This window comes from Epinephelus fuscoguttatus, linkage group LG13 (genome assembly GCF_011397635.1).
Source record: "Epinephelus fuscoguttatus linkage group LG13, E.fuscoguttatus.final_Chr_v1".
Taxonomy (NCBI): domain Eukaryota; kingdom Metazoa; phylum Chordata; class Actinopteri; order Perciformes; family Serranidae; genus Epinephelus; species Epinephelus fuscoguttatus.
This window is the reverse complement of record NC_064764.1, coordinates 29,802,748-29,826,597: the sequence shown is the minus strand read 5'-3', so window position 1 is coordinate 29,826,597 and position 23,850 is coordinate 29,802,748. Positions and strand designations below refer to the sequence as shown.

At 41.1% G+C, this 23,850-nt stretch overlaps 1 protein-coding gene across 3 annotated transcripts in view; it reads right to left on the bottom strand.

Annotated features, from left to right (window-relative positions):
* Positions 1 to 2,529, bottom strand: part of tbc1d4 (TBC1 domain family, member 4) — a 55,539-nt gene extending 53,010 nt beyond the window's left edge. For 2 of the 3 annotated variants that reach the window (XM_049593576.1, XM_049593577.1), the window contains exon 1: positions 1,453 to 2,529. In XM_049593576.1, the coding sequence (XP_049449533.1) occupies positions 1,453 to 1,851 (399 nt within the window). In that variant the 5' untranslated portion in view covers positions 1,852 to 2,529. The remainder of the gene's footprint in view (positions 1 to 1,452) is intronic. The other variant, XM_049593578.1, reaches the window with a different exon arrangement.
* Between the last annotated feature and the right edge of the window lie 21,321 nt (positions 2,530 to 23,850).

Sequence of the window (23,850 nt, the reverse complement as noted above, 5' to 3'; positions counted from 1 at the left end):
TTTCCCCCTCAATATGTAGAACACCTTCATATGTCTTCCACATTAAAAACAATCAAAGTAATAGAGGACTTTTATTTTGACAAACTGAGACGACGCAAACACACGCCACAATGCCTCCAGTATAATAGGTGGTTGCAATCTGCCGTAAGACAGAGGGAAGATGAGGCAACTCTGCACAGTTCAATCAGAAAATACTCAACGCATTCTCACCCCAACTTGTCAAACACTGCTGCTCTGTCAGTGGCCTTTCACACCTAAATATTATGCACAAGGTAACCTCCTGCATCTCTTGTTGACATTCCAGGGTGGCGTGTCAGTTTACGCTTGTTACATTCAGTGTCTTTTCAAAACACACTTCTGATTTCACAGGAAATGTGGAAGGCTATGCTTGTTAGATGCAGTGTTTTTCAAAACGAAGAGTTGTTTATCTTCCTGTGCAACAACGGCATGTGATTTGGTTTAAAAAAAAAACAAAAAAAAAACAACAATATGGTTTGGCTTAAAACTCACACGGTAACGAACAGCGGGCGCTCGAGCGGGCACTCAATGAAAGTCCGGGGTTTGTCGGACCAATCCACCTCCCCCTCTGCCTTCCCTGCTGGGACTTAACACCGCCTTATATTTCATTGCTACGGGCAGCGTTTCGAACTAATGCAATTCGCCAGCATTACACACTGATGCCACACGGTGGCGTAGTATGCTGCCCAACAGTGTATTACACAGCCGTGAAAGGCGCCTTTATGGTGTCAGCCACTGACGCATAAAGGCGCCTTTCAAATGGTGAAAACAGACCTACGCCCATGAGTAAAGGTATGTTTGATGCCGTATTATGCCGCCCGCCGTGTCTGACACCGAAATCACTGACAAAGTAGCGGAATTTGATGTGTTTGGAGTGAGAATGTGCAGGAATATCATGACAGTTCCATGACATGTCTGATAAAATATCTTCAGGGAGACCGCACCCTTAAATATGTGTCCCCCTAAATGTTGAAAACAAACCTACGGCCATGTGTAAAGGTATGTTTGACACTTAGCGGCGTATTTTACCATTGTGACTGGTGCCTTTGTGCGTCAGTTTTTGACACCGAAATCACCGACAAAGTGGCGGAAATTGATGAGTTCGGAATGAGAACATTTTGGTGTCAGACACTGACGCACAAAGGCAACTATCAAATGTTGAAAACAAACCTACACCCATGTGTTAATGTATGTTTGACACGTGGCGGCGTATTATACCGCTGTGAAAGGTGCCTTTGTTCGTCAGTGTCTGACACCAAAATCACCCGCAAAGTGTTCAGAATGAGAACGTGCTGAAATACCACAACATTTCAATATGATGTGTCTGAAACTCAAAATTTCTTCAAGGGGAACCCCCCACCCCTAATATGTGTCCACCCAAAAACAAGCCTACGCCCATGTGTAAGGTGTGTCTGACACTTGGCACGTGCCTACCTGGTTGGGGTCTGAGGCCCTGAAGACGTGACAGGACATCTCAGACTCGGGGTTGTCGGGCTGTCCCCGCAGCAGATAGGCAAAGTAGCTGAGGTCATTGCTGTTGTGGATGAAGCGGGAGATGAGCTGTGCTTTGTGCTCGAAGATAAAGACTGAGGAGTTGTTGCTGTTGGACGGGACGCAGCGGATGAAGGGGGGGTTGAGGGCCAGCTGAACTTCTCTCGGCTGCGCCACGGGGCCGCAGTCGCCCTTCTCACTCTTCCTGCGGATCTCCGCCACCAGCCACGGCAGCATGGGCAGGGTGGTGCGCCTGTCGAGCGAGGACCAGCCGATGTAAGTCAGGGCAAACCTCCTGTCTGACTTGGGAGGGCTGCTCTCCCTCTCCTCCTGGCTCTCCATGTTTACCCAGCAGCACACTGTCGGCCGGAGCTCGTTGACAGCGATGTGAAACTAAAGACTACTTTGAGAAATGATGCCGATGTACCATCCCCTGCAGCCGAGGCCAGGCGTAGTTGTTGTTAGTTTGCAACAGTTTCCCGGTCCACAGCCATAGTGAAAGTTCAAACAACGAATCGATCAGCTACATGCACAACATGTGCTCGATCAGCTGCAACACTCCATGATATCAAAAGCTCTCCGATGCAGTTTTTCTCCTGTGATCTCAGATAAATCCACTTATATGGTCACGTATTGCTGCTCTGCTGCTCCACTATTTGCATGGGCACTGACTCAAATGCTAAACAAGCCTGTACTGTACTGTCCCAAATAGGCTTACTTGCTAAAACGTGGCTTTGGATGGCTCCTGTGTAAACACAAGTCGCCCAGAGAAATCTGATTTCTTTGACGTGTTGTACGTGTCTCCGGAGCGCATAACGGGGCGGCGCGTAAACACAGCTCCAACCCTACAGTCCTCTTCCATGTAAGCTGAGCCGGCGCGGTCGCATTTTTTTTCCTAAAGTACATACATTGATGCTTGTTTATCGCCCTTTAATGCAGCCTCCTGACTGGGATCCTTTCTTCCACAACGCCTTGGAGGCGGAGCGGGTTGTGCGCGTCGACGACCCGCCCAGCCAGCCCATGTGCTGGAGGAGTGGGCAGGGCAGAGCCGCTGTGTGAAACGTGACAGGACGAGGCTCCACCTTTCTTCACAGTGCATAATAACTGTAGGGGTTTCTTCCATGGTTGTGTGGAAACTGTTTGTCTGTGTGTTTGTTGGAATCCATCCTACTAACTGCTTTCACCTGCTAAATGAAGGGTTGAGAAAACCAGACTTGGCCAAACACCATATGTTGTCAGCACAATATGCAATACTTCACTGAGACAGTTCCAAGCAGGTGGAGCTAAAACACAGTCTTGGAAAGCTGTAATCACATCTGATGTGCTTTGTGCACAAGAGGAGTTCCCAACCACCATATGCCATAATTCCAAGCACTCCACCTCTCCCAGAAATAGTTGCTGTGCCATTTTTAACCTCATCACTGACTGAAGCAGTAGAGCTCTGCAGACCAGCAACTCCACACCGCTGGTGAGCATGAAGGATTACTGAACAGGCCTACTGGGCTCAGGTCTAAAGTGTAAAGAGGGCCCCCTGGCTCTCACATGCAAAATGTCACTCAAATTAATAACAGGAAGAGATTCAAAATGACAACAAACAGATGCAGAAGAACTGCAGAGAGATGCAAAACGACCACAGAGAAACACAAAACAAGCAAATAAGACGCTGATTTATCTCAGAGACACAAAATTACATCAAAGAGACACAAAATGACCAAGTAAGACATTGATTTACTTCAAAGAGACACAAAGTTATGTCAAAGAGACACAAAATGACCAATTATGAAACAGATTTACCTCAAAGAGCTACAAAAGTATGTCAACGAGACAGAAAATGACCAAATAAGACATTGATTTACTTCAAAGAGACACAAAGTTATGTCAAAGAGACACAAAATGACCAAATAAGACACTGATTTATCTCAAAGTAATGCAAAATAACCTCAAAGACACAAAAAAAATTACCAAATTAGACACTGACTTACCTCAAAGAGACACAAAATTACCTCAAAGACACAGAAAACAAACAAATAAAACACTGACTTACCTCAAAGAGACACAAAATTACCAAATAAAACACTGACTTACTTCAAAGAGACAAAATTACCTCAAAGAGACAGCAAACAACTACAAAGAGACACATTATCACAAAGATATGCAAAACAATGACACAAAAAGAGGCTAAACAACTATAAAGTGTGTGTGTCTTGCTCAAACAGCAACCTCTGGGGCTTTCGACACAAAGGTGCCAAAAATTGCTGTTCTTTCAATTGCCATTTGAGGCCAGTCAGTCCTTACAGACCTCCATATAAACCCCCATATTTTGTTCTCTATACTGTACCTTGATGATAACTGTAGAAGGGGTGAATTTTTATATGAGTCATCCATTTACATTTTATCAAGGTTTAAAGTTACTTTGGTGATATCGGTTAAAAATAATTACCCTAGTCACATGTAGTGTCTTATGTTTGGTCTAAATGTGTATGGAATTTTACAATATATATCTTAAAGGCCATTTTCTCAAAATGAATTTTTCTCATACTCACCACTTCAGTAGTGCTTCCATACACCAGACTTTCCACTTTCTATATTCTGAAGTTGTTTTCCAGAGACGTTTGTTCATATATAATTCATAGCCTGATTTATATAACATTTCATTCTTAAAACATGGTGAAAATAGATTCTTTAGTAATGGCTGTTGACAAGAGATATCCAACATTCCATCTGTAAAAAACTTTAACTCTAATATAGTTCAACAAAATGAAACATGAATGTATCCAATATTCATGTTCCTGTTTGGAAATGTATGCAAATTAAAGCACATTTAATTAGATTTATCATTTAAATAAAATAAGAAATAAATAAATAATGACTTTATTAAGGACACAGAGAGAGGTCCATAGCGTACCACAAAAATAGACAATTGTCTATGTACAAAAATATGATATAATAGATACTATGATAATACTAGTAACAATACATTGGGCTTATATAGCACTTTTTAGGATACTCAAAGATGCTTTATAAAGAACAACAACAGCAATGAAAATTTAAAAAAAAAAGATTAACTAATCCATAGGGAAGTAGAGAGGGCAGCTCTGAAAAGGTGAGTTTTGAGGGGGTTTTTTAATGGTGAGGAGTCTAGTGAGTTCCACAGGGTGGGAGCAGCAATGGAAAAGGCCCAGTATATATAAAATTTGTTCATATAAAAAGACAAAATTCAACAAACTGCCCCCACAGACAAGCTGGAGAGCCAGTGGCCCCACAGTCTCAATAATGAAAACATTACTGAGCTCAGATCAGGGTCAGCCAAGGCCTGGATGATACCATTTTCTGAGACAGGGAGCCTGCACATATAACCATATATACGATTTTGTATCAAAGCAGGGCACGTAGGCACACCAACATTTACACTTTGTCATCGTGGAAGTTTAAGAAGCAGTCTGGTTCCATCATTACAGGCCACAAAACTACCCAAAAGCAGGCCAGAATTATGTCTCTGTGTATTCTATGCAGAGTAGTTAGAAGGGAAACACTGCCACCAACTTTGACTACTTTTACTTTGATTTGCTCGTGGAAGCTGTGAAGTTGGGATCAAATAACCAAGCAATGAAGGTTTACATTTAATAACTGTTTATTGCATCACTTTTCTGTGGCATCAAAGAGAGGACAGACCAAAGCAGAAGAAAGGCAAAGGCCTCCTCGGAGCCACACAGAGTGCCCTCAGCATCACCAGGAAAAACATGAACAGCAAAAGTCTTCATAACTTTGATTTTAATAAAATGCACGAGGACTGTAAAAGTCCATGAGGACCATTCCACTTCACAAGCTTCTCAAACTGAAACCGTACCTCAAAATTGATATGACATTTCAGTCGCTAAATGAAGCTACATGGTGTACAGGATGTTTGTGGGCTGATCACAGTCTCTTAGATAAAGATACAGCAATATCAGCAGCTGCTTTGCTCTTTGTAGAGATGTATTATCGTTTGGTATAGTCTCAAAGTACAACACCAGAGGGAAACTGAAGTTTAGAACAAACTGGGCTTAATCTCAATGCCACTGTTAGACATTCTGTAACAATTGAGCCACACTGTGTGTTCCAGTACCCATAATGCCATACCATTTAGTATGTCAGAAAAACATTTACCCCATGTTCTGAGTTGCATACTTTTTCTTTTTACATTCAGTACATACTGCAGCCACCCTTACAAAATATGTACTGCTGCATGGAGTGTGCTACTTTGTCATACTGCTGCCCCATGACCTCATATCCATCGCAATTTGGAACGCAGCAACACTCCTAATATTAGTCATGGTTTTGCATTTTTAGCAGTGTAGATACAGCACATACAGTTGCCAGTTTATTAGGTACACCTAGCTAAATCTAATGCAGTCTAACACAGCAGCTCTGCAATAAATCCTCCCTTAATACTCAGGTGTGCTTGCAGCCATCATACCGTCTCCATAACAGCTGCCATTTCCTTGAATTGCTTGCGAAAGTTCTGCAGAGGACTAAGAGAAATCATTAAATCAAGACCATGAATAACATCAGCAGCACCACATTAACATCAGCAAATACAGACCTGGAACTGTGGAATGGTCATCTCAAAAGACCTCTGACAAATCCTGGACTAATGCACCATGTTCAGTCCACAACCTGTGCAACACCTGAAGGGAAGCTTTGGGCCACTTGTTACTGCCTTCTTTGTTGTATGGATCCTACACATTGTTTTTTAAATGACACCCCAGGGGTCTCATTTGAGACCATTTGAGACCCTTGGGACCCCAGGTTCAGGCCCTGAAAGTGTTGTACTCCACTTCCCATGCAAAACAAACTTGGTGAGGTGAGGTGTTGAATTTAAGTCAGATTGTAGGAATTGAATATGAGACGAACAACTGTAAGTATTAATACCTCACACACATTTAATTTCACTCCATATCATACGTTACATCCACATTATCATTAACATTAAAGTCAGCAGTGTTATTTGCGTTTATAGGGAGTGATTGCTGTTTCATTCAGATTCAGATTCAGATTCAGAATACTTTATTAATCCCCAGGGGGAAATTGTTTTTGTTCCAATGCTCCGTGCAAAGTAGAAATAGAAATACAGTATGAATAAACACCCTCATGTCTCACCAACACACTGTCCACTCCCAGAGCGCAGGAGGAGTTGACCTGACTGCATGAAATACAAGATAACATCAAGTTACCTACCATTAATAATTGCAGAATACAGTGTAGATATTTTTTAAATATTAGCATTAAATACTGTGCATATATCATGAAATATAAGTTAGTTTTCAGACAGTTGTGTGTGTGTGTGTAAAAGTATTGCACTGGAGCAGAGAAGCCACACACACACACACACACACACACACACACACACACACACACTGCTTTCTCAAGTTACCTCATCTGGCACATCTTCACTACCTGCACATATGGATAATGTGAAATTTAATAGTCTGGAAATTCAGCCATGGATCTCTTGCACAATAGTTACTCACTATTTTTCAATGAGTACTAACCAGGATTTCTGCGTTGGTCTCTAGCTGAAAACTGGTTAATGTTTGGGCTAAATGTCTAAGACCTCTTTTCACCCAGTTTTCAGGCAGCTAGAATACTGTTACATCATCAATGTGTCAAAATTTCAGATTTGTTGAATTATTTTGTGGGTTTTTTCAGTTGCAGGTCAAAACAGAGGCGATACTGATTAGTGTGTAAGGTATTTCTCCAAGGTCATCATAGGTGAAATGTGGTCTACACTAAGACGTAATTTGAATGTATTTAATGTGTAATATAAAATGTCATAAATATGGAATTATATAGTTTATAGCTAGTAACTATATATAGTAGCTTTCAGGACATTTATAGAGATTCTACATCACTCATGGAAAATAACCCATTTGCGCTTACTGCTGCAATGCGCATGCGCAAGTACTTGTCTACCGTTACAGCTTCGTCTAGTTCAGATGTACAGACGTTTGCGGCCCTCCGGGACTCTCGGACCAAGGAGAAGAAGCTGACGGAATAAATGCGAGCCTTCACGCTTCCTACATACTTTGTAAGTACTCATGTTGCTGTATTTCACAAAACAAACCAGAAATTAGCATTATATGTTTTATTTTATGCCGCTCACGATGCAGGCTAGGCTGCCGTTGTGCCAAGCTAGCTTGTTGTTAGCATGCTACAAGCTAGCATGCTAACAACAAGCTAGCTTTGATATGATGTGATGTGCAAGCAAGAGGCCTTTGGCTTACAGCAATAAATAATATAGAGAATAGTACTGTGTCATAAAATGTGTTTTATCCTTAGTCGTGTCGTTCATACTTTAATTACAGAAATTACAGTTAAGCTCAAAGATACATATCAAACTCTTGATAGACCCTAGTGAAAATATATTTCTTTTTAATACTTGTTGTATTTACGGGTTTACACCATATCAGACTTCTTCCTCTAACCAGAGCGACCTTGCATCGATTATGTATTTTTCAATTTCATTGTAATTTTATTTCAAAGAGCATTTTTTATGTTGTATGTAAATTGTTGCATGATAAATACAAATGTGTCGTAGCATGTGTTATAAGGTCTTCTTTATCCTGTAGCTGTAAATGTGTTAATATGACTAAGCATGTAACTTGTATGCTGGTTGTTGTCATCCTAAAGCCAGAACCTCTTTTACAGTTTTATACTATAGTGAGCATTTTGAGGTTTAAAAGACGTTCAGAATTGTCAAAAGTGAAATTTTTTTTCACTGACTATAGACCATATTTCACCAGAATTTGCGATATTGACTTTCAACTTTGAAATTTGAATGTGACTTCTTAGTAAGATCCTCTACAGTGTATCTTTCGCACTGTAGAGGATGAAAAATCTCACTAATGCAAATCCTGGTGAAATGTCTGAATGTTCATCAATCAATCAACGTCTACAAATAGCCGGTGAAAAAACTTTTTAAACGTCTTTTCAAAGGAAAAATGTTCACTGGGTGCATTCATGTTGCTATAAATGCTCCACATGAAAACAAATTTGTTTAGATTAATAGAAAGCATGTGCATCCTGTTAATGTCCAAGTTGTGTGTGACCCTAAAATGGTCCTAACAGACGACATCAACACATGATTTCTTTATCTTGACGCATAGGAAACAGACAATAGGCAGGTGCAGTACGTGATGGCTGGCTTCTTGTTGAGTTAAACAACTTTTAGAAATTGTTACCATTTCGACCTAATGTATAAGTATTATTTTTTCTTATAAACTGCAGGTGGCAGTGGCTGCCCCCTCAGGTGCTGGCTCCTCACCCCAGCTCATAACTTGCAGAGTGCAGAGGAAATGCACTTTTAAGAGGTCCACGCTCGTGCACGCTCAGCTGTGGAGTGTGCCATCGGCCTTCTTAAATGCAGATGGCGTGCTATGGATGCCTCAGATGGTAGGAGTGGATGATGGTGTGCCACTGGTGGTTCAGTTCAGCGGCACAGGTCAGTCCCTAGAGTGGTAAGCAGCGAGTGTTCTACTGGCAGATGCAGCTTAAAAGAAATGAGCAATTTTGTTGGACTAATGCACATACAAAAATAAATACACGAGTTTGTTTTACAACAACTGTTTTTGCTTCTGTCTTTATTGACAATGAAGTGCAACATAGCACCATAAATAAAGGAATGTATCATTTTCTGTCTTCCATCTTGTTGTTGGGATATGTTAAATGGTTTTAAATGACAGTAAATGAACTTTACAGAGTCTGTCAAAGTCCATGCGATGTGCCCAATGCTAGTATTAAAGCTATCCTCAGCTAACTTAGCCCTGTCACTATAGCCAGTCTGATTAATCCATAACAGAAATATAGAGAGAAGTGAATAATGGGCTACTGGTATTATTTGTGGCATGTTTAGTTTATGAGGAGAACATGATCAAACTTGACATAAAATTTAAATCCTTCAGATGGCCTGAAATGACCATGTGTGTATGTGTTTATTAGACCTGTAGTTTTACTGTACATTCCAGCGTTGGCTTCTGTCTGCAGAAACAGATTCCTTTATCAGCCAGGAGAGGGCACTATAGGCCTATAGACATTCAGTAACTTGTCCTACTGCAGGGATCTAGTATTAGGTTCCTGGGGTCTTATTAAGTAATGTGATTGGAAACAGTAAGTACACCTTCAAAGGGGAACCATGCCCATTTTCAGAATTCATACATATTATTCCTGTAGTCTGGGACAGTCCAAAAATATAAGTAAACATTAACAATTCTCTCCCAAATCCAAAAACCAGAGTGCTAAAGCTCAAATTTGTGATGTCATCAAGTATAAGGTGTGGAGCTGCTCCATAGACAATGATGTTGCAGATGACACTGAGGCAGAAAGTTGTCATCTTTAATACCCATAGTGCTGCCTGAGCCTGTCATGTGACATGCTGCATTACCAACACAAACTGATGTTGAAAGAACAGAGTATATTTACCAGGCACCAGTGAACAATAACAGGCAACAGGAAATCATTCTGCCATAATCTTATCTCATATGACAAGTTTGTATTGATCTCACATCTCTTGAACTTAGCTGTTCAAAAAAATAAATCAAAAATATATATATATGTGCCTGTGTACCCCAATATCATACCAAAGCTACTGTTGAACAATAAAAGTCATATAAAAAGTTGATAGCAGATATGTAACACCAGTTAGAAGGACATGAAACGACAATATATATTTATGCTGTTAGCCAAACTGACAAGTGTGAGGGGGAACCACGTAGCTCAAAACGTCACTCTGCATTAAAATTATTCTACACAGGAGCTACTTAGTGTGCGCACTTATTTGTTTTTTATTTTGCCAGATGTGTCTTTGGTCCAGCACCCACTAAATTGGACGCTGGGTCTTTAGCACTGTTGCAGATGACACTGAGAGCACCCAGGATAATGTTCTGAGTATTACATTATTTGCTCCAGAACTGAGAAAACTACAAAAGAATAAAACTCATCTGGGTATAAAAAATAAAACAAACATTATGTGGGTCCATAGTGTCAGGCTCCCATTCACTGTCTGTAGAGCAGCTACAGACTTAATACTTACTATGACATCACAAGTCTGATTCTTACTTCTCTACTGTGTGGCTTTCAGAGACGGTAGCTCACAAATATTGATTGAACTTTCCCAGGCCATGAAAATAACATTATATTATGTAACTGACGTGATGTTCCCCATTAAGTACGGATCTAGAGCCTGGTGATTAGCTTAGAATAAACACTGAAAGCAGGGAAAACAGCTCGCCTGGCTCTTCCCAAAGTTTAACGCAGTAATGTGTAAACAACTTGTGGTTTTAGAACAGTCGCCAACCTTCACTATCAAAAGAGCCATTTTTCACCGATTTTTTTTGTTTTGTTTTTTTGAAAAAGTCTATCTGGAGCCTAAAGACATATTAAGTCTTATAATGAAGGTAACACAGCTTATTAAATCTAAATTAGCCTGTCTTCATTACAGACAAAGCAGCGTTCATTAATATGTTTTACCACCAGGTGGCACTGCAGTGTGCCATTTATGATTATCTGGAACTTAACTTTGCAGAGCTGGTGGTGAAAGCAAACTGCTGTAATCTCTTCACACACAATTAAATTCTGTTTTCTTCCTAACCTTGGAATCCAGAGTAGAGTAGTAGGCAAAATGTAGAGGGACAGGCGCTGGACTGAAGACGACTGACGCATATATTAGTCGCCAAAATGTTAAAACTTTTTTAACTTTTTTTTAATTTGATGTATAGGCTACACATTTTTACATTTGGAGAATGTCAGAATCACTTTAGGCCCAAAGCACTGTTAAACGAAAGTTAAAATATTAAAAACAATAGCTGTTATTAATTTCCATATGAGTTTTTTTTTTTGTTGTTGTTTCCCTCCCCCAAAGCCAAAGGAGCCATGTGGAGAGGGTCTCCAGAGCTGCAGGTTGCCTCCCTCTGTTTTAGAAGAAGGTACATGTTGTAACTATTTCTTGATGAGCTCCAGTTTATCCTTCTCGCAGTGCTTCTGTGGCAAATGACTCATCAACTTTTAACTTTTGTTTATTCTCAGAGGTAAAATTTCACAACATATTTAATCACCCAGCACTGAATCATCTTGTTAAAATTATTAGATGTTCAGTTTCACTGAGTCACTGATGAGTTTCTGAGGCTCATATATAATATTGCATATACAAGACAAGGACTGTGGAATGATAACGGGCATGTCAGTGTGGAGACATTATCACATATCACCACTGTGTTCCCCCACATACAGTCACACACTAGATTCCTCTACCCCCACCTAGTGGCTCCACGCTGTAAAGTGCCATCCAGTCTGATTTTGCCACGCTGAGGTCAGGCTGAACATGAGCACTGTGTTGCGAGGCCACTCAGCATCATGAGGACACAGAGACAGAGTCTAAGTGCCTGCTACTCTGAGCTCTCTAACAGATGGGATGGGACTGCACAGCTTTATGGGTTTCCCAGTTTGTAGATTTCGTTCATTTTAAACTGAATATCACGCCAAATTAATCAAAGTTTGACACTGTATCATGTCTTTCTACTTAATGGACTGAGGCAGATGAAATATCACTTGCCCCACTGTTAGTGTTTTATTTCAATTGAAAAAAAAAAGAAGCAAACGAAGCAGAAAATATCTGCAAATACACTCACAGCTGTTTAATGTAATAGTGCACGCATCAAGCGTACTCCGCCATGTGTGGCAGCCTAATTTGTGTAGACTGATTGTTCATGATTGAAACATTCTCTGAAATGTCTTAAAATGCAACTGGACTTGTCTGTGAGTGCAAGTCGTGTGTGTGTGTGTGTGTGTGTGTGTGTGTGTCATTGACTGAATCAGCAAGTGTTTTCCATGCGTGCACCTCTGTTTGTGTGCATTTATCTGAGTATATACACAAGAGAATGTGAGTTATGTGTCATCCTCCATCCATCATCACAGAGGTTCGGCAGAGGAACAGTACAGTTTAAGTATCTGAGGGTCTGTGGTTGTCTGTGGTTTCAGCGATGTGGAAGGAAACGTGGTTTTCCAGCTACCGGTTTGTTCCATATTTTTGTTCTGTTAAATAAACGCGTGTGACTTGATGAGTCATTCTCAGTATCCTGCCTGTGGCCTTATGGGAGATCGTGGCTGGTGGTCTACCGCCGTGTAACCATTAACCGCAGTGTCTGTCCACACCACAGCACCCTCCAGTGGGACAGTCGACATATGTACATACATCACACACCCGGCTTCCTACATACCTCCCCACACAAATAGACAGTTTAAGGAAGACATTCAGCAGTGATCAGAGCACAGATGGCTGTCCTTTCACTTGGAGAATCCACTGTAGTTTTTAATGGGAGCTTTGGGAATAAGCTCTTTTTATCTGAAGACTAAATAATCAGCAGCAGACCCTCCAAACCAGGGGTGACTGTAAATGATGGGTGTCATTTTGCCTCAACTGGGAATCCCATCGTCACTGGGAATACACACTAATAAACACGTGAACAAGGAGCTCGTTTATCATTATCTGTGCACACAAACATACATAAACATGAAGAAGACATTACAGATTGATAAATTAACTTGTGCAAGTAAAAAACTGGAAAGAAAAAATGTTAAAAACTAAAATATACCAGGTCTCCTGTTAGGGCATAATTTGACATGTTAGAAATTATAGCAACACCAATTTACATTAAATATTTTCAGTTATTTTCCGCTCTCTGGCATCACTTTTCAACCCAGTGGCCAGAATACTTGTTGGCATTGTTTGTTTCTGCAAACCACAGGTATTTTACATTTGTACATTTTATATATTGATAGACGTTTATTTACTTCTCAGTCATTTTAATTTTGTGTTGTGACAACAATGTGGTTAAATTGTGGTTAGTTTCAGGCACATAAACCACTTAAGAATTAGGAAAACATCCTATTTTGGTTTAAATTGCTCAGTTTGGTTGTTACAAACAGTTGAAAATGTCCTGAACTCTCGCAAAATAATAGCCGCTTTTATTGCTACAAAAATAGCCAGAAATGTCCCTACCTCTAGCTAAAGAATACCTGGTTTAATAAACAAGGCAGGTAATGGAAACTCTCACTGAAAAATACCTGGTTGGGTTGCTGCAAACATGGGTGGAAATGTCCCAAACTCTTGCTAAAAAATACCCACTTTGTTCACTCCAAATACAACTGGAAATGTCCCAACAACTCCTTAAATAATACCTGTCTCTCTCATCACAAACATGGCTGAAAATGTCCTGAACTCTTGCAAAAAAAAAAAGGATCTCAGCCTGTGAGCCTTTTTTGTGGCTGTTCAGCTCAGTTGAATTGTTGTGCGGGTATTTCCTCTGCCATCCTCTCTTGATTGTCCATTGTACCGATGCACCCAAGATAAACTTTTTTGTTGCCTTATGTAGGCGCAGTTTCACAGCAGCACTAAGACTTGGAAATGTCCCAACCTCTCGATACAAAATACCCAGTTTTGTTGCTACAAACACTGCTAGAAATGTCCTGAACTCTTGCAAAAAAAAAAATATGATTCGGTCATGAGAAACATGATTTGAAATGTCCCGAACTCTTGCTAAAATGACCGAGAATATCCCAAACTACAAACACGGCTCAAAATGTCCCAAACTCTCACACAGAAACCCCTGGTTTTGTTGCCACAAACAAAACATACTCTATAGAAATGCATGTACCCTGAGATGCAACCAACAGTCCGGCGATGGATACATCTTGTATGAAGCTTATTTTATGTTTATATTTTTGTTAGTTTAACTTTGGTAATCTCTGAAACTGTAGTTTGTGTTGTTGATGCATTACATTTTTTGGTCACCCAGTGTACAGTAATGATTTACTGTATGTGATTGAGGTATTGGTTGTACAGGCTGTGGTTTTGGTTTGGATTTGGGACAACAGTTGAGTTTGAAGCTTCTCAAACTGGTGTAGATTTTTTAATCGGTGGTTTTTCTACCTTTCTAAGTGTTCTTTAATATCTAGTCTTGGTTCAAGGAGCTTGAGATACTTGGACCTGAGCTGAGATGACTCTGACTTCATAGCTTTCTGGACACATTCCTTGTCCAGGTGCTGTGTATTTTCTTTTTCATTCTGCATGAGCACCCCACGTAAACCTTTCCAGGCTAAATTCATTCATTATTCACACACACAATAAAAGGTTTCATCTCCCTGGCAAACAGCTGAGTACTTCATTTTTGAAAAAAGATATTCTGGTCTAACCTTTAACTCCATTTAACCAGACTCAGAAGAAGACTAGAGTACAACAGCTGAGTTCAGGGAGAAATTTATTTATTAACTCAAGAAATAAAACCTCTTTTTCCAGTGACAAAGGCAGCAGGTCATACTTCATTCACAGTCAAACACAGGGAACATTTTCAGGTTGTATTATTTGTTCTGGTCCCAGTTTTCAATGGGGGAAGAGAAGCATATTTTATGAGTGTTTCATCTTCCAAGACAGAGCAAATAAACTGCTATATCTGTACTTCTCTGAGGTTCAAAGGTCAACTAGTAGGAGGTCTGTCTGGCCACACTCAACTCCCTTGTACTGTATATGGAACATGTATGCACGCATGTGTGTGAGTGTGTGTGTGGTCTAATTTTTGCTTATGTGTTTCACAAAAGCTCCACTACACATTGTTTACAAGGCAGGTTTTGTTGTAAAGTCTCCAAAATAGCAACCATCGTTCCAAGAATTTATAAGTGATTGATAGAAAACTAAGCGGTGACAGAAAGTCAAACAGTACCCTGTTGCTCCTGTTATAGTGGTATATTTCCCTGAGGGATCAATAAAGTTTATCTAATCTATAGTATCACATTATAATTTATTTGTTACATATATTTTACGTTATTAATCGGGACATGCAAACTAATTAATGTTATCAGGTAAATGCAGTGAAGTAAAATGCAGGTGACGACATTTGCCTCCAATTGCAGTGAGTATTAGTACGAAGTAGTAGAAAATGGAAAGTAAAGTACAAGTACCTCAAAAGTACAGTACTGGAGTAAAGGTATTTAGTAATTTTCAACCACAGCTGTCCATCTGTTCTAGCCTGGTTTCTCCAGTCTAAAATGTTTATAGAGAATAAATCATGTTGTCCATGTTAATCTGTCCATGGTGTTTCTGTAACTGGTGCTGTATTGTGGTTTACCACTGTATGTATAAATGTAGTGGTTCATCTGTTGTTACTTCCCCGTGAGAAGCAGAGTCAAACCGTAGAGGTAGTTTAGTTTTGGTGGTGAGATCGCACTCTAACTGAGAAGAGGACAGTTACAACTGTTTACAGAACCTGGGAACTAAAGAGACTTTTTGGCATAAACATCGGCACAGTTGTGCATCTTTTGGGTTTCCCCAAACCTCTTTTTGTTCATTGTGTTCTTAACACTTGAGAAAGATTTTTAAACTGATGCACATGTACTAAAAAGCCTGAGGTGTTTGGGAAGGAGACCTGATTCAGTGGTCTATGTACTCAACAACTAATTCATCTGAGTGACATATTATTATTAGTTCATTGCAGTTGTTGCCACCCTGTTTCAGATCTAGTACAATGAAGCCAAACAAATGTCATTTGTATATGTATACAGAACTTGTAGGAAGCAGTACAAGATTTTGGTGGGTTATCGGAAGCATTCTGGTTCTTTGCTAAGTCCCGCCCCTGGACGCAGACTGGCTAGTTATAGCGTAGCATCAGGCCAGCTCAGACCAGGGTCCGACAACAACACAGCTGTGCTCCATTGACTCTAATGCAGTCGTTTCAGATTTCCTTCATTTTCAGGCTGGTGTTGTGGATTTGGAGCTAAATGTTGTGCCTGGGGCACGTCGTGTATTAATGATACTCATTACCTGGAGAGGTTGGAAAAAGATATACGTTTCTTCCCTGTTCCAAAACCAAAATCAAACCCTGAAAAGTGTAGGGTTAGCTAGCTAGCTACTGAAGATATAGCCTACTGAATGTATACGCATGCTGCTTTTGCTTTTTAATGATTACAGCAGTGAAAAAAAATGCTGACCCTGCTGTACAGGAACCAGTGAAGGGAAGCAGGGATGAAGGCTGTTTGACTTCCGCCTGTCCAGTGGTGGAGGTCTGGGTGCTGGCAGCAGCATGAGGGTGAAGCCAAACACTGTTCATCTGCACACACTGTGATGCCACACAGCTGGTTCAATATCAGCAAAGTTTCCCTTTATATTCATTGTCTTGTGTGGCGATCAGCAGTGATGTGGTGGTTCACTTTTACACTGTGATCTGTAGCCTATAGTTCGGCTTTAGCTTCTAACTATCTTTGTCTTTTTAACCTGTTGTTGCTGCTGAGTCAGTTTGACATCCTGGATATATCCTTCAAACACAGACTGTAGACCCCTCTGTCTGCTTCTCTCTGGAATCACTCTTTCATTTCTCCAAAAATATAATATTTCTTCAGGGAGTGCAGTTAGTTACAGTGTGGGCTCCATGCTGACTCCGACAGCTTGTTGGACCATCACAAAGGGGCGGGGCTTGGCAAAAGGTCAACTGACACACCATCCCTGAATGTCCAAAGCTGATGCTGATAAGTACAGCGCCACAGTTTGACATGAAAGGCTTCTGACCAAGTGTCGGTATTTTACCAGTTGGGAGTGAGAATGTGTTGCAACAACAGTGTTCACAGCTCAGGGTCCTGTTCATTTAAATTTGTTCAGGGATGATGATCACAGAGGAAATAAAAGTTTTTTGTAGATGTTTGAAGCGTCGACCTGATGGCAGTGACTTTATCTTTAAACTCAATGGACATCCTTTACCTTGCATCTTTAGAAACTCTGTCTTGAAATCCATTTCATGTAAAGTTTGTGTGCATAAAATGTGAACAAATAAATTGGCACAAACTAATTGTCACAGAAACATTTGTGCCATTTCACAGTTTTGGAAATACATTTTTTTAGCTGCATTTCTTTCCTGCATATTATCCCTGGCATGTGTTGCCTGCCATGTCCCCTCGGTTTGACATTTAATGATGGCAGCAGTGTGTGTGGAGTGGAATAAAAGCAGGTAGTGCGGTGGACTGCCTAATATATATTTGCCATTTGGGACCATGCACTGTACATTAACTGTTCTCCCATGCTACCAGGAGTGCCAACATTTACAGTCATTATACAGATTATTTCAGTGTGCTCTCAGTCACAAGGCAGACATTAAATAGTGCTTTTGTGCAGTTGACAGAAACCATGATGGGTGGGTTTGGTTTCAAAGTATGAAATTAATTAAATAAAGTGAAGCAGACTGTAAATTCTTATTCACTTGTGTGCAGTTTGGTTGTATTGTCAGCATGTGGCTCTCGGTCTGACTCGGTACATTGGCAGAGTCAAAGTAAACAGTGGAATCATTTTTGTTTTTTGAGAACAGAGCTCGCTTTATCTTCATTTTTCTTGGCTGTGTCATCCAGATTAAGTCATTTGTCATCAAGTTGTCATTTTGCATTAAAAGTATGATCGATGTTAGGGCAGACATATTTGTTTTTTCTTTATATGGTGACATAACTCTCTTTAAATACCGAATAATGTCTGTCTTAAATTTATTGGTGAGTTCCACATATGAGACAAACTGCAGATGCCAGAGCTGTCCTGTCCCCATATGCTGCATCCCAGCGTGCTATCTGTTTGTCCCAGGTCAACACTGAGTCCTATGAGCATTCCACACATACTAACACCTCACTGCAGAATACCCTACCCACAATGCCTTTCAGCAAGCACCTGTGTTTATAGCCCAATACCTTACCCTTTCAGCCAGTGGGGAATACAGCTTTTTTCTGATTAAAAGGGTCAGTATCATAGGAAAAGCTTGTATACTAGGACCAAACTGAATCAGCATGTGTGCGAGACCTGAACATGCATGAGGTGATGTACATATTCTGTGTGCAGCTCCATCTCTAACATCTGTTATACTGCAAGTCAAAATTGCCTTTTAACCTACGACCTTTCAGCACCTAAATTCTGCTGTGCTATGTGTTTGCTGTGTGCTCTGACAGCTTGCATTCACCCTGACCTTCCTGTTCTCCCCAGAACTCATTGTCACGATTGATATCAGGCAGTGGAATTAGCTAAAATCAGGGGCCATGATAGTAAATCATTAAAAACACAGTGAAAGTTGAGTGTTAGACTTGCAGAGCCTCGTCATTAGTGTAAAAGGTCCAGTGTGTAGGATTTAGGCGGATATATTGGCAGGAATGCTATATATATGATGAGTATATTTTCTTGAGTGTATAATCACCTGATAATGAAAATCCAATTCCTGAAATGGATTTGTCAGTTTGTTGGGCACAGAGAAACAGAGATATGTGTGGGTACATGAGACCCTAAAAAAGAGGGTGGATCATGGGGAGTACCACCAGTTGGTCCAGGAGCTTCACCTTGATGGTGGCCATTTCCAGGCATATTTTAGGATGACTTGGGGGCAGTTTGACAGCCTGCTGTCTGTCATGTGGCCATGTGCTGTTAAATGGCATTGACTAGACAATCAGCACCATCAACTGCTTATCTCAAAGCACCCAACTCTTCATATTCCCATAACAGTAATGGATGTAAATGTGCATTATTCCACATTTTCTTTTTCCAGTTTTCTGGAAATTCCATTAATATAATGACTTAATACAGTTTTATTTCATCAGGAAAACGGCTTCAATTTTCATCTATTTACAATAAAAACATGACAGATTTCAGGTGTGATGGTTACCGTTCCATGGCTTTCCTACACTTTTACATCACTGATCACTAATTAAAAGAGATATATCGCTCCTCATAGAAAGTAAATGTGAGATGGCAGCTCTGCCTTGCTCTCTGTGTTCAGTTTGGCTCTCGATCAGTACCACGGTTGGGGATAGGAAGCGTCGGTTATTCCCACAGTAGCAGAGGAGGTGGGATTTGTACACAGCATGACAGGAAGTGTTGCCTGGGAGGCTCATCTCCACCATGGAGCATCCTTTTGCCTTTATATTCCCCTGCGACAGGGCAGGAGACACACCAAGGCAAACAGTTCATAAATCAAACGTATAGATTGTTAGATCATCTGCACACAGTGTGCCAGATTTGGAACAAAGCTATGAAAAGTAATGATCACACCAAGGCCACGTTTTTGTGCTCAAGCCTGATTGCAGCGTTGCTTTGATTTTTTTTTCTTTGAGTAGAAAATTGTAGAGTTCTGATGAGCCCAAATCAAAGAAAATTACCTATGATTTACAATATTTACTGCACATTTTTTCTGTGTCAAAGGTCAGGTTAGTGAGTGAGTGACTCAAACTAACTATAATCTATAAGTATTAGATACAGAAAATCAGTTAATTACAAACAAACAAGCAGCGAATAAAAGAGTGAAACAGGACAGGCCTTAAACACACATCTTTTACTTTTCTGTCCATGCATGACCTTATTCTGTACAGCTATAAATATGTTTATCTATCACTCAGGTGTTTCTCCCACACACCTAAAATCTGACCATTAAATCAGATGTGACAGACGTTTACAGACTGTTTGTCTCCCCCGACATGTCTCACAGTATATTACACATATGAGTCTGTCTGCTGTGAATGCAGATGTATAGGAAAAAGGTGGTAGTACCACAGTGTGATGAGGGAGTACAGGGGGTTCTATACATATGTGTGACTGCGGGTGTTTGGGATTATCCAGCAGGTGTGACTTTACATTCCCATAAAGATTTCTTCCAATAATAAAACCTGTGCACAGGAGGTCACGGCAGCTAAAACACAATGGATGCTTTTGTCAGCTGATATCAATGTCCCACCCGTACATTAATGCTACAGTGATGGAAGATAGCAATGACAAAGAATCCAATGTCAAATGTGTCTGTATGTGTCAGCCCTGTGATAGTCTGGTGACCTGTCCAGAGTGTACCCTGCCTCTCACCCAGTGTCAGCTGGGATAGGCTCCAACAGCATTAGTCAACTTTAGAGGTGTTACTTCCTGCCTCCATTCTTGATGCTAAGCTAGTCCAGCTCTGAATCTCAAAAGAAAACAAATAAGTGTATTTCAACAAAATGTGAACCATTGCTCCATCACTCATGTTCCCATCAGACAACGACACATTCCTTTAAGAAACATATGACAAATTAATTCTGTTTGTTTTCAATGTCCTGTTAAATATTTCCATTTGGATAAACTGGTGTTTTTATGTGAGCCCATGAGAGAAGAGAGCCTTTTGAATCCGGCTTGACCCACCGAGCCACCTCATACCTTGTAAACGGCGTCCCCATCTCTCCCGGTAGAGTGATGTCATTGTCGGACAGCCCCGGGTGAGAGACAGGAATGTTACAGCCTGTTGATTGAGGCGAAGGATTGTGCTGTGTATGTGTGTTTTCTTAAGTGTGGAATGAAGAGACTATGGGCACATGTTTGTGCACATATACGCCTGTGTGCATGTATGGGGGGCTTTGCTGCAACACTGCTGTGTGAAGTCTCAGGACAGGCCAGCTGTGAGCGGGGGAGTGTGTGGACCTCCTGTACATTCACAGCAAACACACAAGCCCACAACTCACTGAGGGGTACAGAGACATGTACAGTAGAGTGAAGTGTACCCAGAGGGTCTGTGCTGCTTGCACCATTAGATCAATTCCCTGGGTAGACTGAGAGGAGACTGTGGTGTTTGGGGTCACATGGCTGGCCATGGTGGTTGGTCCTGAACCATGGGGGCCTCCAGTGAGGGATTCGTTACAAATTTAGCTCCACTTTGGGAGAGAATTAGCCCAAATATGTGATCAAGTAGTTTGTCTTGTCCTTAATTCAAATTGTGTATGTACCCAAATACTGTAGATATGACAGATGGCTGATAATTTTGAGATAAAGTAAAGGTTGTGGGATTGTGACCTCACTGGAAGGCCTCACGCCTCAACCCCACAGTGTGCATTTGTTTCATAGGGTGGAGGTCCGTGAGAGAGGGAGGTGGTGGTACAAGTCCTGGGAGCCCCACTGTGTGAGCAACGAGCTTGTTTTCTTTAAAAACTGAATAACAAGCCTCTGGCCTTGTTGGTGGTGAGAGGGGCATTTTTGAAGTGAAACAGGGGACTCTTAAACCCTGTGATTTATTACTGGACCCGTGGTAGGGGGCAAAGAACGAGAGGTACTCACCCTGAGTGTAGCAGGTGTGGGCTGAAGGCTGCGACAGTATCGTCATCATAACCTATGATGAAGAGGGCAGGACTGAGCTAACTAACAACTGTAGCCCTACAGAAAGTCTGTTAGCAATCCAGCTGTGAGGCCAAAGAACAATCATACTGCCGAGATGCCTGGACCACATATGCTGGAGTTACAAACTACTTCCTGTTTTATGGTGAAACACGCAAGTTTGACTGCTCGCCATGGTCACACAGATTGACCAAAACTCAAGCCTTTAACACACCAAACATGAAGTCGATCAGATTAAATATATAGGAGGAGTTCGTTTAAGTACGACCACTGGAAGTGGCCACAGTATATTCAAAATGGCCAACTTCACCCGCGAATATTCATTTCATTAACATCTTTTTGATAGGGATAGATTGTCACAGTGTGCACTTCTGACCTGCCATACATGCCATCCTCTCAGAGGCCGTTTACATGTACACGGTGATTTTGATAAACGGAGACATCTTCCGGCCAGAGTGGAGATTTTGGAAAACTCCGTTTGCGCGTTTGCATGTAAACTGAGATAAACGGAGATAAACAGAGTTATAGGCAGCCGACGTCACAGTATGCGCCAGTGTGCGATGTGCGACCTATGTTGCTATGGTGACAATGGATACATGGAAGGCTTGAGCTTCTCGTTACACTGCCACCTACAGGTTTGGCATGCTCTTGTGTGTATATACACGGGTAAGTGTAAACGAAGATCTTTTTGAAAACGGAGACGGTGAAATGTCCGTTTATGAAAATAGCCGGCCAAGTGTGAACGGCCTCTCAGCTCACACAGTAGTTTTCCACTGACCTCGCCTCTCCACCACACCTACCAGCCAGCCTGTCCACACACTTCCAGCTCCTGTCGGTCCACCACGCCCACCTCATCAAGCTAATGCCGCTCATCTGTGGATCATTACTCCCTGCCTCTATAAAGACTCCAGCTTTACAGACTGTTGTTTCCAGATTGTTCCTTGCCGTTTCCATGCAAAACTTTCTGGCGCTTATCTATGGACTGCTTCCCCATTGCCAACCTCTCCTGCTTTGTCTGCTCCCCAGTAAACCACTCAGCCCTCTGTCCCCGACCAAAGGCTCTATACAGTATCAGTTATGTTGCTTGGTACACGTCCTGCGTCCCTGATGTATTAAAATCCGATAGGACTCACTGTTATATTTTCTCTGATAATGCTTTATTGTGCTAATGTGATTGTGCCACTGGTCGATGCTTTATTCACTCATATCGACGATGCTTTAAAATCCAGGGGACGCGCCATATTGAAAAAATATTTTCACCAGCAGGTGTCCTTTCTCTTACTGTCTATATCATATATCTCGTGCAAAACAAGATCCTGTTTTCTTCATACTCCCTGAGTTCAGGAAACGCCATATCCAATTCTATTTATCCATCCATGGTGGTGATGGAGACAAAAGTCAAAGGATCACTAAAGTAATTTGGATACATGTTTTTTGGGTGCCTTGAATTCCTAAATCAAATTTCATGGCAATAGAACAGTTGTTGAGATATTTCAGTCTGGACCAATGTGATGATATGACATTGCATTAGCATGTCTAAAAATGACTTGATGAAAGTGAGATTTACACAGTGTGCTGTGGTGGCAGTGTCAGTGAAAGCATGATTTATGCAGTCTTGATATTATTCTTGACATAGTTTGGAGTTTGTTGGTTTACTTCCCCCCATTGTTCACGTGTGGAGTTAGTTCAGTGTGACCTGTAGGGTCAGAGAAGGAAGGTCAAGGTTCACCGTTCTGGGCACTGGGGCAAAAGTTCAGAATAGTAAAAGTCTAAAAGAAAGAAGCTGATCACACACTTGTTGAAAAGTGTTGTAGGTATAACCCTGATTTACTCTGCTGAAAGAATCCCCCGGCAGCTGAAGACCTGTTGGTGACATCATGAAGAAGTAAATATTGACTCAGTGTGAGATCACAATCTGGCAAGAGGGACATAAATATTTTCTATATTCAGGTATTTATGCAGTATTGGGTTTCTCTTTTAAAAACAGAAATCACTGGTTCCATTGCTGACATGGTGTGTGTAAGTAGCCTGTCGTGCTCGTGCTGGTGACAGTGATTTTCTTAATACATCACTGGTATCTTTGGATGCTTTCTGGCAGGTCTAAATTCCACAGCTCTCTGTCCCTGCGGACGAGGTGACACGGACACTTTCAGATGTTAACTCCTGTTTGCACTGCA